Genomic DNA, 15,339 nt, shown 5'->3' on the forward strand with positions numbered 1-15,339 from the left:
TTTCATGTTCAAATAAAGCCCCATTTCCTAACTGTCCATATGAATTTACCTTATTTATCCCAATTCTTAGCTAATTAATGACGGGTTGGAAGTCGGAACAACTCGACTTTGTTTAATGAAAGTTAACTGTTCAAATAAAACGTCATAGGAAAATGATATGGACAACAAAAAGAGAACTTCCCATCTCCCAGGGGAGGGGATTGTCTGGTGCTCGAAGGTTTGAGATGCATGGATTTGCTCTCTTAAAATTTCCGGTTCAAAACCTCTGGTGCTATTAACTCATTTTGGGCCAGAAAGGGCTTTGCTTTGACTTTTAATGGAACTCGGGCAAGTTGACGGTGGAATTGGTCTCATAAGATTACTCAATGTGCGCGGAGCTAAACTGGACACCTGGTTATAAATAAAAGAAATAAAATTTCCCTTTGACCTCTTGACTTTTAGGTAGATATTTCATCAATTTTTGATGCTTGAATGATACTGAAATCAAGAAATAACTCAGTAGAATCATGCGATCATTTGGTTTTTTTACGTATGTATATCTCTTGGCTTGTTTTTTTTTTTAAAGTTTATTTTGCATCCTAGTAAACTGTTTATCTTCATCGTGAACGAAATTCTTACGCATTCTCAATAAAAGAAAAAATAATTCGTTTCAAACTCAAGATCCAAACATAGCATTGCAAGGAATAAAGGGCAAAGAGATTAGTACACAACAGCAATTTTAGCCTAGTTGAACAGCAATCAATGAATTGATACATATGCAATCGTTGTGATGGTACAAAAAATAGAAAAAAGCCACTGGAAAAATACACCTCTTGGGGACTTCACCATATTTTTTCACAAATACATGACTAATATGGAAAAAAAACAAAGATTAATCTACTGTGGTTTAACTTGTGGCGTTCCTGAAGGCTCTCCTTGGTTCTTAGGCTTTGCTGGGACCACCTTGGCGGGGGTTGAGCGCTCTGACTGAGAGAATTGGATCAAGACCTGCATAAGAACTGTAACGATGGCCAAAACAACTGCTGAAAATGCAATACCCTTCCATGAGGATAGGAGTGAAGTCCACTGCAAGAATTTCAAGGCCCCAAAAACTAGCAGACACACCCAAGCGATAACCACCTGTTTATTGACAAAAAAACATGTTATAAAAATATATATGTTGCATCTGTATATTTATAGATGTGTGTGTGTACATTATCTGTGTGTACACATACATACATGTATACAATAAGTATGGACCAAGGGTGTTTCGGTAATTGTATTGTTTGTAAATCTGGTGTGAGCCCGAATTCGTCTCTTCTTCCTACAAATGTGTGTGCTTGTGGTTTGCTGCTACATATACAGTGTGTATGTATACACATAATACAAACACATGCAAATCAGATCTGTGTGCCAGCCTTGCACAATGAAAACTGTGAGTGTTGGTTTTGAGGTTTGGCTCATTCAACGGGACAGTTATCTTACCACAATAGACTTCATACGCCGACTAGCATCCTGTTCTTGGTCACCAAAAGTGTCCTCAGCATTATGTTTATCCAATAAATTATCCTGGTTAGAAAAATCCAAACAGCGAAAGTTAGCAACCGGATAGTTCATCATAACTACAATGAATCCGGCTAAATCTACGTAATTAGAAACACGTGAACATGTATACGTGTGCGCGTGTGCCCATAGCTTTGCAACCATCACACACGTAAATATGTATAGCAGTATAGGCATGTCTTGTGTCCATGTTTTCATATTAGCTTCTGGTTTAAGAGAGTTTTTCAGCAACAATTCACATATATACCCAAGAAAAGTCAAGGGGTCGCTGCACAATGTGAATCATAAACATCCACATAAATAAATTTAAGAAACATGGGTGCACCTTGGCTGCAAAAATATCTCTGCACCACTTTGCAACATCATCGTCTGATTCAGGCAATTCCTTCATCAAATGCCTCTTGACGTGCACATGGACCTGCAGCAAATGGAATTGTTAACAATGGATTATGGATATAAACATGCCACCTTCATATTTACATGAAGCCTCAAACATAGGCTCCGTTTGTTTTGATGTAAAATGTTTTTTCAGAAAATAAACTTCAAGCTTTTATTTTCCGGTGTTTGGTTGGCACTTGAAAAATATTTTCAGAAATTGACAAAATAGTGTAGAGAGACAGAGAGGGGGCTTAAATGGTGGAGAAATATGAGAATATTGGAGTTGAACGTGGGTCAGGACTATCAATCGAGGAAACTGAGCAGTGAGAATTATAGCAAAAGGAAGTGGGTTCATTTCGGAAAATAACTTACGGAAGATTTAACGGTAAGTCATTTTCATTCAATTAATGGAAAATGTTTTACATGTAAAATGTTTTCCTCATTTTTTACACAACCAAACACCGGAAAATAGGTAAAACATTTTACCGAAAAACAAACGGAGCCATAAAGTTATCAGAGCATTCAAGATATATGGCTGCATAGGATTCTTTCTTCCTAAACATGTCTTTCCCACCATCAAGTTCACCTACCCAGGAGTGATCATTCAATGCTTCTCGAGCACCACCACTCCACGGCCCATACTGTTATGTGGCAGGGAAGGGCCTAGAGCACCACACGGTAGTGCTCCAGGAGCATTTAATTAACAATTTCCTCTACCAAGATCATGGACCGTTGCATTATGTGCAATGGGATGGGAAGTAGAACCCCACATATTCTTATATATCACATTGTTCAAACGGTAAACATTCATTAAAAAATTGACCATCAATTTTCACAATTAATTATGTAAGAACTTTTTTTTTTTCTATCAAAGAGCGTTAGTACATTTTTCTTACATTTTGCCCTTGACAAAAGTGCAAAACTCTTGCATCTCTACATTTAGCTTATAAATTCAAAAAATATCAAAATCTCGCAATCACTTTCGGATCGCTAAAATCATTTTGGCAAGAAGCTAAATTTTCAAACGAAAGACAAAATTCGGTAACATGGTGATCTACAAATAGACCAATGTGGAACTTGAGTTAACATTCTAGCTCTTCTTTGTCGGTCAGCCCCCCAGCCATCCCCCTCCCCATATAAAGCCCGGGGTAACATTAATGCCAAGGGGGGCAATATTTCTTGACTAATTTGATGCGATTCCCTCCTAACTTTCCAGGTTATCACGATGGAGTATCAGTTCAAAGAGAAACAAAGTCGATTGATCTGAATAAAATTTGAAGCATTGCCATGCATCATGAAAGAGCCAAATAGCACTGGAACCACAAGTAGGACAGACAAATAAAGTTCAAATGATATACTCAAGTGCTACCGTCACCATGTACAAAAATTTAAGGGCAAATTCACTGGCACCCACTAAGGTTTTCCTTAATGATGGATACCCCCTCAAGAATTAGATAAGACAACGAAACTCCTGTGGTTTCTTGGTGAGTTTCACCAATGCCCCAAATCGACACTTGTTGATTCAAACACGTGATGGAATGAGCCAAAAGTAACTTATACCCAAGTATTCATCCTTTTTGATAATAAAAATAATAAAAAACTTGCCGATAAAAAAATAATAATAATAACAAACTATCAACTCCCCCTTATTTTGAATCCAAATGAAGTTTTTTCCAAATTATTTGATCGAAAAGACTAAAATTCACCAATAGTCCTTTATAATTCAGTCGTTCAAAGAACCGTTTTGGTCAGAAAGGACAACTTTATTACTTTTGGGTAATTGGGTAAAAAAAAAACTCAGAATTGAGTGCTTTTTATTGTTTATTTCATTATCGAGAAGGGTGAATTTGTCAATATAAACCACTTTTGGCTGATGTGTCGGCGAAATGAGCATTGAAACCTAGGGATGGTAGTTATTTCTCATAGGTGAATACAGTGTCCATCATTCAGGAAAATCCCAGGGGGTGTTGGTGAAATTTTACTCAATTTTTTTTCCTTATTGCAACTTTACAAAACCCAGCTTCCAAATGCTTACCACAGAAGGCTGTCCCCTAAAGAGTCTAAGCATCGTCGGTGGAGTTGAACTTTTAGGAATAGCAACTGTAAAATCATAAACAGCTGGAACAAATGGGCGCATGTTACTGACGGCTGAAACAAAACCCTGACAACATAAAAGTAGATTCTTTAGTCCAAACCCAAACAAAGAGTAAATCTCATCCTTGCGCCAAAGAAAAAAAAGGAAATATGCAGTGAAATACCATAAAATAAAAATCGGCAACTACAGAAAATTCAAGCTGGGACAAAGCCACGGAAGAGTACATGAGATACTTGCATACAGTATTGTCTTCCTACAAGCAAACTTTAAATCCTACAACAGGTTTGCATGTGGGGGACAAGTGAAGAAAGGACCCAAGAAAAGCTTATAATAACTATATTTGTGAATACACTATGACCACTTGACATCTCAAAATCTCCAAAATGCATCATTAATGGTGGGCGAAACATGGCCGGCCAACCAAAATTGACAACCAAAAACAGCCCATGCATTTCACCCATATACTCGGACGGCAGCAGATCTGCATATCTCCTCAGTTTTGAACAGGTTTTATCGTTCAACCTAACCAAACCACTATATAACCAAATTAATTCTGCTATAAATGTTCTGTATTAATCTCACTGGGGAATGAGACTGCACCCTAATCACTTAACCAACAGTCCACAGAACCCTATCAGTCAATCATTTTAGAAACCCTCTCTCTTCGCGATCAAAAACTTCAAAGTTCAAACCTCAAATCCATACTCCACCCTTTCATAATCTCCAGAATCAAAACTAAAACTCAAAAAAAATACGACATGTGATGGCATTGACATGCCTGTTTCTATTATTGCTTTGAGTTGGCATTTAGTACACCAGGACATATCCTTGATCCATTGAAGAAAGAAATTGACTCTTGATGGTGCGACAATTTCATATTTATAGTTAGAAAGGAGTTCTGCTGCTTTCCAAACTCGAGGGGCTGGTGCATTTTGGTGCATATGTAGGCTATAAGGTTGCATGTAAGCCAAGAGCACAGGTTTGTTCTCCTTTTTACAGCCGGAACTTTCTCTTGATTAAGTTCTTGATAGAGCCTTTACTTATCCCAAACAAAAAGCATCTTATGATCCCGACAGCATACAAACTTGCTGAGCTACCTTGTAAAAGTCCTAAGAGAAAACGAGAAGGCATATATCAAGCAAACGATCCCAACTACCAAAACACGTCATGAATATACAAATTTCAGGTACTTTCCTTTCACTAAAATGGTCTTAAAAAGCCAAAATGTGTTCCTAAATGCCCATTAATTCTGCTGCCCACAATGTTCAGTCGTGTCTCCATTTGAACTTTCATCAAGTAATTTTAATTGAAGATAATGTAAATACAAAGAAATCAAATGCGCAATTATTGTCTTTGTCGCATTAGGCCAAAGAATTGAACTCAATCTGCAACAGTAGCAAATGGGACAGGGACAGTACACATTTTGACAACAGGGTGTGTGTAGGCGAAGGAAATGGGTATTCTCAGAGAGAATGATTAAGTTGCTAAGTGCTTGCATAGCATTCCTACCTGTTCTATTGTCATAAACAGTGAGTCAATGGGTTTTCCCAAGGTGCAATTATACAAAAAGGAAGTTTAAAAAAGGCAGCTCTACAGTTAACTGAACTAGAAACTGGATGTTCACATGTGTTCTTCCAGGAAAGGTATTCTACAATCACCAACCAATTACTTTGATAATAAAAGGAATGGAAATTCAACTGTAACATAGAAAAAACTTGTTTGAGATGGCTTATGCATCCAAATTGAGTAGCACAAAGTCAGAATGCACAAGTTCCGCACATGATAAACAGGTACTTAGATACTGACAAACAACTCGATGCCTAAAGTCATACACAAACTGGCCAGAAAGCAAGTAAATACAATGAAGGGAGGGGAAGAGAACATCTCTTAACCTTAGTGCGAGGAATCAAAACATTCCTTGGTACAGGCAACCCAGTTGAAGCTGCATACTCTTGAGCTGCTAAAAGCTTTGCCTGCGTAAAGCGAGTACCTTCTACAAAAAGTGCCAACCAAAATGGCTGAGGGTAATCTCTTAGCCGTTGTAGACCTGACTGCACATGCAGTCAACAGGATTCAAAAGATGGATTAGGTCAACTTAAAAGAAAGCCTAAAAACACACCCACGCATAAATGCATCTTACAAAACTCATTGAACACAACCATACCTTTAATGTGGTTTCATCCTTAGCCCAACTTCTTTCAAGAAAGAGATACTCGGAAAACCACATCGACCAGCCAATGACCTGTATATATTTGGAAAAGTTTATCCTACAAGTTTACAATATAAATCCTTGAACAACTTGGAGCAAGGGAACTGAAGATGATAAGGGAAAGGCAGAAAGACAGAATAAATTGCAGAGTAGGAAGATAATAGTTGGAATCAGACACGTGATGGGTCCACTGGATGTGGAAAAATAAGTTTGTCATTGAATGTAAGGATTTGTGGTTCATGGCCCAGCCTCAAGATTCCTCTTGGACAGCTAGAAATGTACTTAAGCATAGGCTTTAGGTAAACCATTAACCAAGCATATTATTGCCAAAGGAGAGGATACTTATCTATGGATTGAAAATTGGCATTTTTTTCTCTCTCTATGTCGGGTGTTGGAGATAGAGAAGACTGCAGAGAGTAAGCTGGGAAGGGCTTTGTTAGCAAAGGTGTGAGGCCCCATTTAGTCCCACATCGGTGGGTAAGATTGAAATGAACTGATATATAACGAAACGCGAACAACTACTGTATAACTCGAGATTAACCTTTTGAGCCGTGTGTTAGGCTAAGGGTTAGTAAGTCAGTTGGCGCGGGTCATTGCAGTTGGTACGAGAGCACAATCCGAGTCTACATTGTGGGAGCCACCTCTAGAATCTGGTACGAGCCCGATGATGTGTTGTACAGAGCTAAGTGTCACACCATGACCACTAGGGGAAAGGTTGTTGGGCCAATGCAATGAGAACGTTGCATCATAAGATGGGGAGATTGTGAGGCCCATTTAGTCCAACATCGGTGGGTAAGATTGAAATGAACTGATATATAACGAAACGCGAACAGCTACTGTATAACTTGACGTTAACCTTTTGAGCCACGTGTTAGGCTAAGAGTTAGCACGTCAATTTGCGTGGATCGTTACAAAAGGTCTCCACCATATATCAGGTGGGAGCTGGAAATGGCCAGGGCTGAGAAAATGGATATTATACATATCGCTGGGAGTATCCCTGCTAATGTAGTCCCTCATGCAAAGTGCAGTGACAGTGTCGTTTGGCTTCCCCACTGCAAATGGCCAATTTTCTGTAAATTCAGCATGGAAGGCTATCAGGATTCCATGAAATAATGTTCAATGGCCTCCTATTGTTTAGTGCAAACAAAATGTTCCTAACTACACAGTTGGTCTTGTGGATTTGATGCTAGAAGAAGCTAGCTATTAAGGATAGGCTGCTGAAGTGGGGAACAAATGTGGAATTGACCTATGTTCTGCAATCTGGAAAGCCCATCAATAACTGTTCTTTGGCAGCGTTTATACCAAGCTTAGATGCAGGGAGCTCCTAAAGTGGTGCCGCTCCCACCTTGGGAGCCCGCTTTTGCGCTCCCAACTAAGGAGCTTGATGGAAGCCCACTCCCGTCAAGATGGGAGCTCGCTCCTTACGAACATGAGAGCTTTTATATGATGTTTGTATAGAAAAACAGGGATCTATCACTTGGCTTTATTAATTGGTCTTTGATGAACTCATAAATCTAGCCTAAGTCATGATATCTTGAAACGAAAATCATATATTGTACCACAAGCCCATTTCTTACACTTATGGAGGACTTGGCCATAACTTTACTTCCTAAATTACTGTACTTTTTGAAGTGAATACTCTATGCTACATTATTTTCATAATATAAGTACACGTTCCTCTCACGCTCCCAACCTTGCGAGCTTCTATATTCCCTCGCTCTCCCGCTCCCGCTTCGTGCAACTAAGATACCAAGTGTCTTTGGGAAGAAGTGCTGGAGAGATGTAATACAAGGAAAAGGCCTATGCTATAGCCTGGGGAAGCGTCTTTGGCTACTCAGTATGCTTCAAATAAAATTTTCTGGGCCTCCATTCTGGTCTATCATATATGGCTTGATTGAAACGGAAAATTTGTCAGAAACAAAGCTAAAGAGCAGGTAGTTTTGTTCAATAGTATTGAGAAGGACCTAAGGGATAGAGTTAGGTCCTGGATTCCTGGAACAACACAAAAAACTCTTAAGAGTGACTGGTTGCTTTGCATGGCTTGGAAATATCCACAAGGATCCTAAATGCAGATCTGTAGGTTCCCAGTGAGGTTTCTTTCAATTGTTAAGCTGTGCAGTTTGGTTCTGTTCTTTACAAACTTTTATCTGTTTGCCTCTGGTAGTCATCTCTAATGGTTTGCTATGCTTAACTTACCCAAAGATAAAACTTAGTAGAAATTAAGCAAACTAGTTACTATTGTCATTGGATAAAATTTTATATCATCGAGTTTGAGGCAATTCTACAGTTGCCCCCCACTTACACTAGACAATGGTAACTGCTAGTGCTAGGGATGGTGAATGTTAAATCCAGGCCCTTAAATTCCATTGGGTTAGCAAATCCACCAATTAACAATACAAATCTTAACAGAGACAAAAGGCCACTGCATTAAGAACTAAACAATCTGAATTGAACTGTTTTAACTTGAAATGCTCCACCTCAATAGCTCTTAGAAACCATATGCAGTCGAAATTCTTACCGGAAGGAACTTAGATGACTTCTTCATTACAGCCAATGAGCTACCAAGACAACCAAATCGCTGTTACAAAATTAAATCTGACAATAGTTAGTGTGGAGAATAATTTGAAGCACATATGTCAATAACACCAAATCTTAATTTGAACTGTGTGATTAACATGAAGATAAATGCATAAATTGCTCATACAAATGTGCACATCTATACCTATCAATGTAATTAAAATGCTTCCGCATGGGCAGCTATGGTCTATTATATTTGGCAAGAGTGGAACAGAGGAATTTTTTAAGGGTGTCAGTGAAATCTAACTTCTGGATTCATCTTCTAAGCATAATATTTGCATCAAATCTCCACACATAGAGCCTCCTAAATCTACCAGTCCCCACTTGCAATGATTGCTTTATTTTATTTTATTTTTTTGACTTCTTCTACTTGTATTGGAAGGATTTTGGGCCTCTATGGTACTCATATCTTTCTTTTCAATATAACAAACTACCCAAACAAACAGAAAATCAAGTGCACAAGGGCATATGCATGAATGTGCTAGCGCATGCACATACATCAAAGGAAAACATGTCAAATAAGCACCTGAGCCAGAACCCATCCAACCAGCCAATCAATGTCACTTTTGTGATTAGATATGACAAGGGCATGTTCTTTACCTGGAAAATACACCAATACATACGAGAAGATAAGCTAGTAGCAGTTTCTAGAGCAAGAAAAACTTCCGCTCTCAAATAAAGGGAGCATCATGTGCACTTAACGGATAAGAAGTTTAGCCTTACCCATTATTCGAAAACTTTCTGTATCTGCGAACAGTTTAATCTGCAGCAAGAAATAACACAATTATGAATTACAGAACAGATTTTTGGGTTCACAGGTTAAATTGCAAGACTAATGTCTCCACTGTCACTAGATACATTTCCTACCAGTACATAAAGTTTCCTACCAGTACATAAAGCTACAGCTCCAAATAACGAAAAAGAACTAATGATTCCAAGCTTCCTTGAATTTGTTGCTCAACACATTTATGACATGGAATCACAATCCCACTATAAGAAAGCAAAATGAGATTGTTACGTTGCGTGCAAATTTGTTCGCATAACCCACCTTTCAAATCCTACATTCCTGGGCATTTCAAGGATAAATGCAACAGTTGATTCCACCATTTTGAAACAAGTCATTTTATATACTTCGCTGAAAAAACAAATTAGTGGTTCCTGGTAATGAGAGTTCAGTAATTGTCTTTATCCCTTTCCAGCTACCCATATATGTTCTAAATGACGTCTCAAAATAAGACATGACAAGAGAAGAAGGATGGTGTAAACAATACAAAAAAACAAGAACAGAACATAATATTTAAAACCCCACAAACTCAAGTGTTCTTCACCCTAGGCTTCACTGTTGCAATAAAATAATGGTTTAAGCTGACCATAGTGGAAATTTGATTTAGTGCTCCCTAAGGCGCCTTTGTTGAAGGTCACCTTGGTTGCAGTTTAGAGGCTTTCCCCATTCAAAATTATGAAAGTTTACAATGATGCAGCAAAATAACTTTCTGAGCAAATTCGGACAATATGACTTCTACACACACTGCACATTGAACTTTTGACCAGACAAACATTGGGACTTGCTAAGATTTTCCAATCATGATCTTCCTAAAGAGAAAAGATGTAGCACAAAGCAGGAGCGGGGGAGCGGAGGCACCTAGAAGCTCCTAAGGTTGGGAGCGCCTAAGGAACGTATATGGATTACATATAGATACGCACATAAAATATTTTTAAACAACCATTGTAGGAAAAAGTGATACTTAGTGAGAATTTTTTCCCAATATTAAAGGTAATGATCGAAAGTTTGATACTTTCAATTTGCGAAACTTCTTGGCTGATATGATTTTCATATTCTTATTTCCACAATGGCCTAACTCCGTTAAAAGTAAGAGAATAACTTCCTTGATGGCCTGATAAGCTCCCATCTCAGTTAGGAGCTAGCTCCTGTCTCGAGAGCAGTAAGCTCCCATCTTGGGAGCGCTGATTCGAGTGTGCACCCATTTTAGAAGGATCTTGCCACAAAGGATGGAGCAACAACACTCTTATCTTTACTAGTGTGTGAGGCAAGAAGGTTCTGTTCAACGTGAAGTTGACTATTTTTGTAGCATCTAGAAAACACCGTTGTTATTGACAAAAAAACTCGAACAAGGAAATCCCACAACAAAACCAAAACGAGAGAAGAAAAAAAATGACATCTCTTGCAAACAGTAAGCTAGTCAGAATTATTTTCGCGCTGCTTTATAATCACCTGAACCCCTGCCCACCAGTCAATAAGCCATACGAGCTCCAGCCACAACAATTCTGCAACCACTCTGTTAATCCTTCTGTATAAACTCTTTGACAATGGCCGAACAAGGACAAAGCAAATAGCCTGAACAAAGATGGTTGCAATCCATTACTTGCGGGGCAATCCACATCGATGTAACGAAAGTAACAAAAGGAAATAATGATTCAGACACAAATGAACAATGGTAAACAAAGCCTAAGAACATTGTTGCCTCCCCTGAAATAACAGCCACTGCATTTTAGGAGATTTCCTGTAGATCCTTATTCCCCAATTAAATCCTCAACATAAATCCCAAACTATATTTTAAAAGCCATGTCAAGAAAGCACCCCAAAGAATGTAATAAACTCGCTATGACTTTTGGTATAGTGAGAAATGACTCTTCAAAATGCCACATCATAAAATAAAGTAACTTTGATTGATGAACTAATTAATTTCTCTTAGTGAAATGGGTTCCTTTAAAACAAAGGAGTAACTAAAAAAATATGTACTTTGAAGAGTCACTTATAGTGCACTTGTTGTTGCAAGTCACTCTTCAACTTGTCACACAAGTCACCGTAAAGATTTGCTAGCTCCCTTCAGATGCTCTTTGAGCGCCTCCGACTTTTTCATTTCTCTCAATTCATTGTCCCTCAAAACCACCACCATTTCTTTAGTCCTGCCCTCTCACTACTTCGATTTCGTTACTTCTTTGATATACAAAAATACGATACAATATAGTGTATGGATAGAGGTAATATTATGCCTCAGAACACATGCAACTTCAGCAATCAACGCCATTCCCCACAGAATTCAACTTATCGACAAACGTAAACAACATTCAACAAAAACCCCAATCGTAGAGCATAACCACTCTACTCCACGAACCCTAAAAAAAGAAACCAAAATGAGGAATGTACGATCTCAAATCAGAACAAAAACTCGAAAACTAGGCGCAGAGTTGGCTCAACTGGAGTCAAATCTGTACATGTAATGAAGTAGTGTAACGAAGTCAAGACGTGTGTGATTGGTTACCTGGATGAAATTGACGACGAGACCCGAGAGGAAGAAGAGCACGCCTAGAGGGACTATAACAACTGCCGCTGCAATCGCCATGAGAGAGAGAGCGAGAGAGAGAGAGAAGATTTCAAGATTTACTCTCCGAATAGAGAGAGAGAGAGAGATGTGAGTATTAAATACAACGGTACATATGTATATGAGTGTGTGTACGTTTTCGTGGATTTATGAGTTTATCGATGACGAAGATGAAGAACAGATGCAACAGACATAGATAGAATTGCTTCCGTTTCTCATTTTTTAAGGACAAACAGATAAACGAAGGCTATTGGGTCGGGCTTCGGATTGGAATAGGTAAATCCCTTGTGAAAAAACTAGGGTTGATAAATAGGCGAAAGCCTACCCAATTTTATACGTACGAGCTTCATTCGATTTAACGCGAACCGATCTTGAGTAATTTGAAACATCATAAGTAAATGAGCTAAGTAATAACTTATTTGAAAATTTATCGAGTTTTAAAAATACGTTCAAGTTTTATTTGTTTGTATAGCTTGTTAACACTTCATTGGTTAAAAAAATAAATTGATTGGTTATCGATAAGGGAATGATCACATAACATATTTTTTTTTTTTAAGAAAAAGTACAATTATTATGATTAAGAGATTGACACTGTAAAACAAACGATTAAATGATTATAAATGTTTAATTAATTAAGTTTTTTTCCTATATGTTTTATTTGTCGTTTTCTAAAGGGAGAACTTGTTGTAGATGTGTGGTTTGATTATATATTTTACGCAATCACACAACATTTAGGTTTCAAGTATTTTGAAAGACAAAAAGGGTGTTAGAGTGGTTTTTATTACCCTTTTGTGATGATCTTTACATATTGGAAAGTTGAGTAAAGTTATTATTACAAAGGTTTACCGCTTGGATGTGCAAGAGGCTTGCTCTTTTGCGTACGACGAGGTATCTGGATAATCCTAATACTAGTGTAATTCTAAGTTATTATTAACTAGTGTTCGCTTTTCAGAAAAAAAAGAAAGAAAGACACAAACCATATATGAGACATTGAGAGATTAGTATAAATGGAGCAATGCTTCAAGATATTCAAATAATCTCTCTTCATGGAGGTCATGAAAACCGACCGTGTACATTTGGGTGAGAAAATATAGAGATCGTTGATTTGGCCATAATTTTAGATTGTCAAGAGTGACAAAAGAGAAGTTGAAGAAGTGACGTTGTTTGGTTCAACTTTTTGAAAGTTATTTTTGGTGTAACGAGTAGAGAGAGACAGAAAGAAAAAGCTATTAAAAACGTATAGAGAGAAAAATGAAATAAGATGAGAGTTGAAACGAACAAAGTGACTATAATTGGCTCGTGAGCTGAAGAAAATGTTCAATTTTTTATTAGGTGTCAGATGAACTAATTTTTCATTGGATTTGATTTTTCCATTAGAAGAAGAAGGGGGATTATATTTATTAGTATGTTGTAAAAGTAGTTGTATGATTGTATCTGTCTTCTTGGTCAACAACATTTAAGACTTGATACAACATGACTTGTCCAGATAGGTGCACCATTCATTGAATTTTGAGGCTCCTGAAGTTTCGATTGCAGAATTATCTTCTAGCCTTCCTGCACCTTTCTATGCAATATGTCTTTTACTTGAAACAAAATTGTAGAAATGGCCGTGACGCTTCTGCTCTCAAACTACAATAAATATAGTCAATCACGACTTACGACGTACGATAATTACTTTTGAAGAATGATATAAATTGACTGGCACAAAAGTCATCTCTTCTATTTAGAATTGTTGTTTGTTAATGCTCCCGTTATTTGTGACTTTAGTTAATTAAACGCGACATGTAAATAACAACTGTATAAACAATTTTGGTTGATAATTTGATGAAGTTCTAATGGTGTCATGGGCAAACGTACTGTCATACTGGCCTTACGATTTACGATGTCTTAATTCTTAAATACTAGTACAATATTTCCTTTTTGTGATAGGAAAAAAGGAAAAAAAAAAAAAAAAAAGGTTGATAGTGTAAAAGGTAGCTTTGTACCTAGTAATGCAAGCATCCCACGTTTACAAGCGCACGCCCTTTGAATGCTTTCATTATCCCTAGCTTGTTGAAAAGTTGGATGTAAAATACCAAAATATATCGAATGTACTCGAGAGAAATCAAAGTGAGTGTGTTTGGTGACCTGCTTGTAGCTTCGTCGATCACTCGCCCCTACATGCCTTGAATCGTACATAATTTTTTGTTTTTTGGTACGTGAAATATTTTGACACTCCAACATTGACTTAGTGAAAATCTTACATCTTGTTTGGGTAGATAAAAATCATTCGTCCCAGATACTTTTTATCTCTAGTTAGAAAAAATCTCTAGCCAATATTCTTTAAATTTTTCGAATTGATTCGAATAGAATAATTAGGAAAGGACAAAATTTCGGATCGATCCAATGAACAAAGTTTCACTTTAGACAATATATATTCATAAAATTTGGATTCCATTATTTGAGTTTGTTTTTGTTTTTAGTGAACATCAACCAAAAAAACTTTTCAAGTTTTCAAACAACTTCGATTTTTTGTTGGATTTTTCTTTCCTCTCTCCTCGTTTTTAATAAAAAATTTGCCTATAAAAAAAAAACTTCGACTTTTTAGACATCTAAAACACAGTCTAAAAAATAATTTTGTATTTCAAAGAGGATCGATCAGTGTAATGTTAATTTTTAATGATATATAATCATATCAAGTAATATATTTGCATATAAACCCCAAAATCACAAGAGGTTTTGGCCAAGTAGTTGTGAGAAAGCAATAAGTATTCCTCCATGACGTCATAGATTCTATTTTCACATGGAGGCCAAACATTCCAAACATTGAGATCACTGGGGGTCATGTCCAGTCGTTACCTTCAGAACTCTGAGTTAATCGAGGTGCGCTCTAACTGGCCTGAACATCCGATTATTTTTAGAGAAAAAAAAAAGTATATATGCATGATCTTATGTTTAATTGGTTTTCTAAGTTGGTCAACCATCGCTAGCTTAGTTCACCTACATATGAGGGGCATTACTTCAATCTTGTGGTTAGTCAGTGCAACCGAACTAGTCATTGAAACTCAACTACCCCAACACCACTAATTCAAGAGAGACATAAATATACAATTTAGATAGGGACCACTATACATAAATATATATTCAACTCGATTCATGGTCTTTTCTCATGGGAGATGATTCGGTAAGGTAGATCACCCGTTTTCAATTGAAGA

At 37.3% G+C, this 15,339-nt stretch overlaps 1 protein-coding gene across 1 annotated transcript; it reads right to left on the reverse strand.

The window, feature by feature from the left end:
* Positions 1-699: 699 nt before the first annotated feature.
* LOC131320813 (1-acyl-sn-glycerol-3-phosphate acyltransferase 2) lies at positions 700-12,561 on the reverse strand. The gene is made up of 11 exons (XM_058351684.1): positions 12,086-12,561; positions 11,035-11,157; positions 9,525-9,564; positions 9,328-9,401; positions 8,743-8,802; positions 6,180-6,257; positions 5,908-6,066; positions 3,956-4,081; positions 1,868-1,960; positions 1,465-1,548; positions 700-1,119 (listed from the first exon to the last, which is right to left on the reverse strand). Exons 1-11 carry the CDS (start codon positions 12,164-12,166, stop codon positions 877-879), a joined length of 1,161 nt encoding a protein of 386 aa, XP_058207667.1. The 5' UTR covers positions 12,167-12,561; the 3' UTR covers positions 700-876.
* Between the last annotated feature and the right edge of the window lie 2,778 nt (positions 12,562-15,339).

Source organism: Rhododendron vialii, chromosome 3a (genome assembly GCF_030253575.1).
Source record: "Rhododendron vialii isolate Sample 1 chromosome 3a, ASM3025357v1".
Taxonomy (NCBI): domain Eukaryota; kingdom Viridiplantae; phylum Streptophyta; class Magnoliopsida; order Ericales; family Ericaceae; genus Rhododendron; species Rhododendron vialii.

What these genes read in the sequence shown, in the direction of transcription:
- LOC131320813 (XM_058351684.1), bottom strand. Translation starts at nt 12,166, where the DNA reads ATGGCGATTGCAGCGGCAGTTGTTATAGTCCCTCTAGGCGTGCTCTTC. An exon ending in ACTGGTGGGCAGGGGTTCAG is followed by an intron (nt 9,565 to 11,034) that starts GTGATTATAAAG and finishes TTCTTGCTGCAG; the next exon opens with ATTAAACTGTTCGCAGATAC. An exon ending in AGTCATCTAAGTTCCTTCCG is followed by an intron (nt 6,258 to 8,742) that starts GTAAGAATTTCG and finishes AAATATATACAG; the next exon opens with GTCATTGGCTGGTCGATGTG.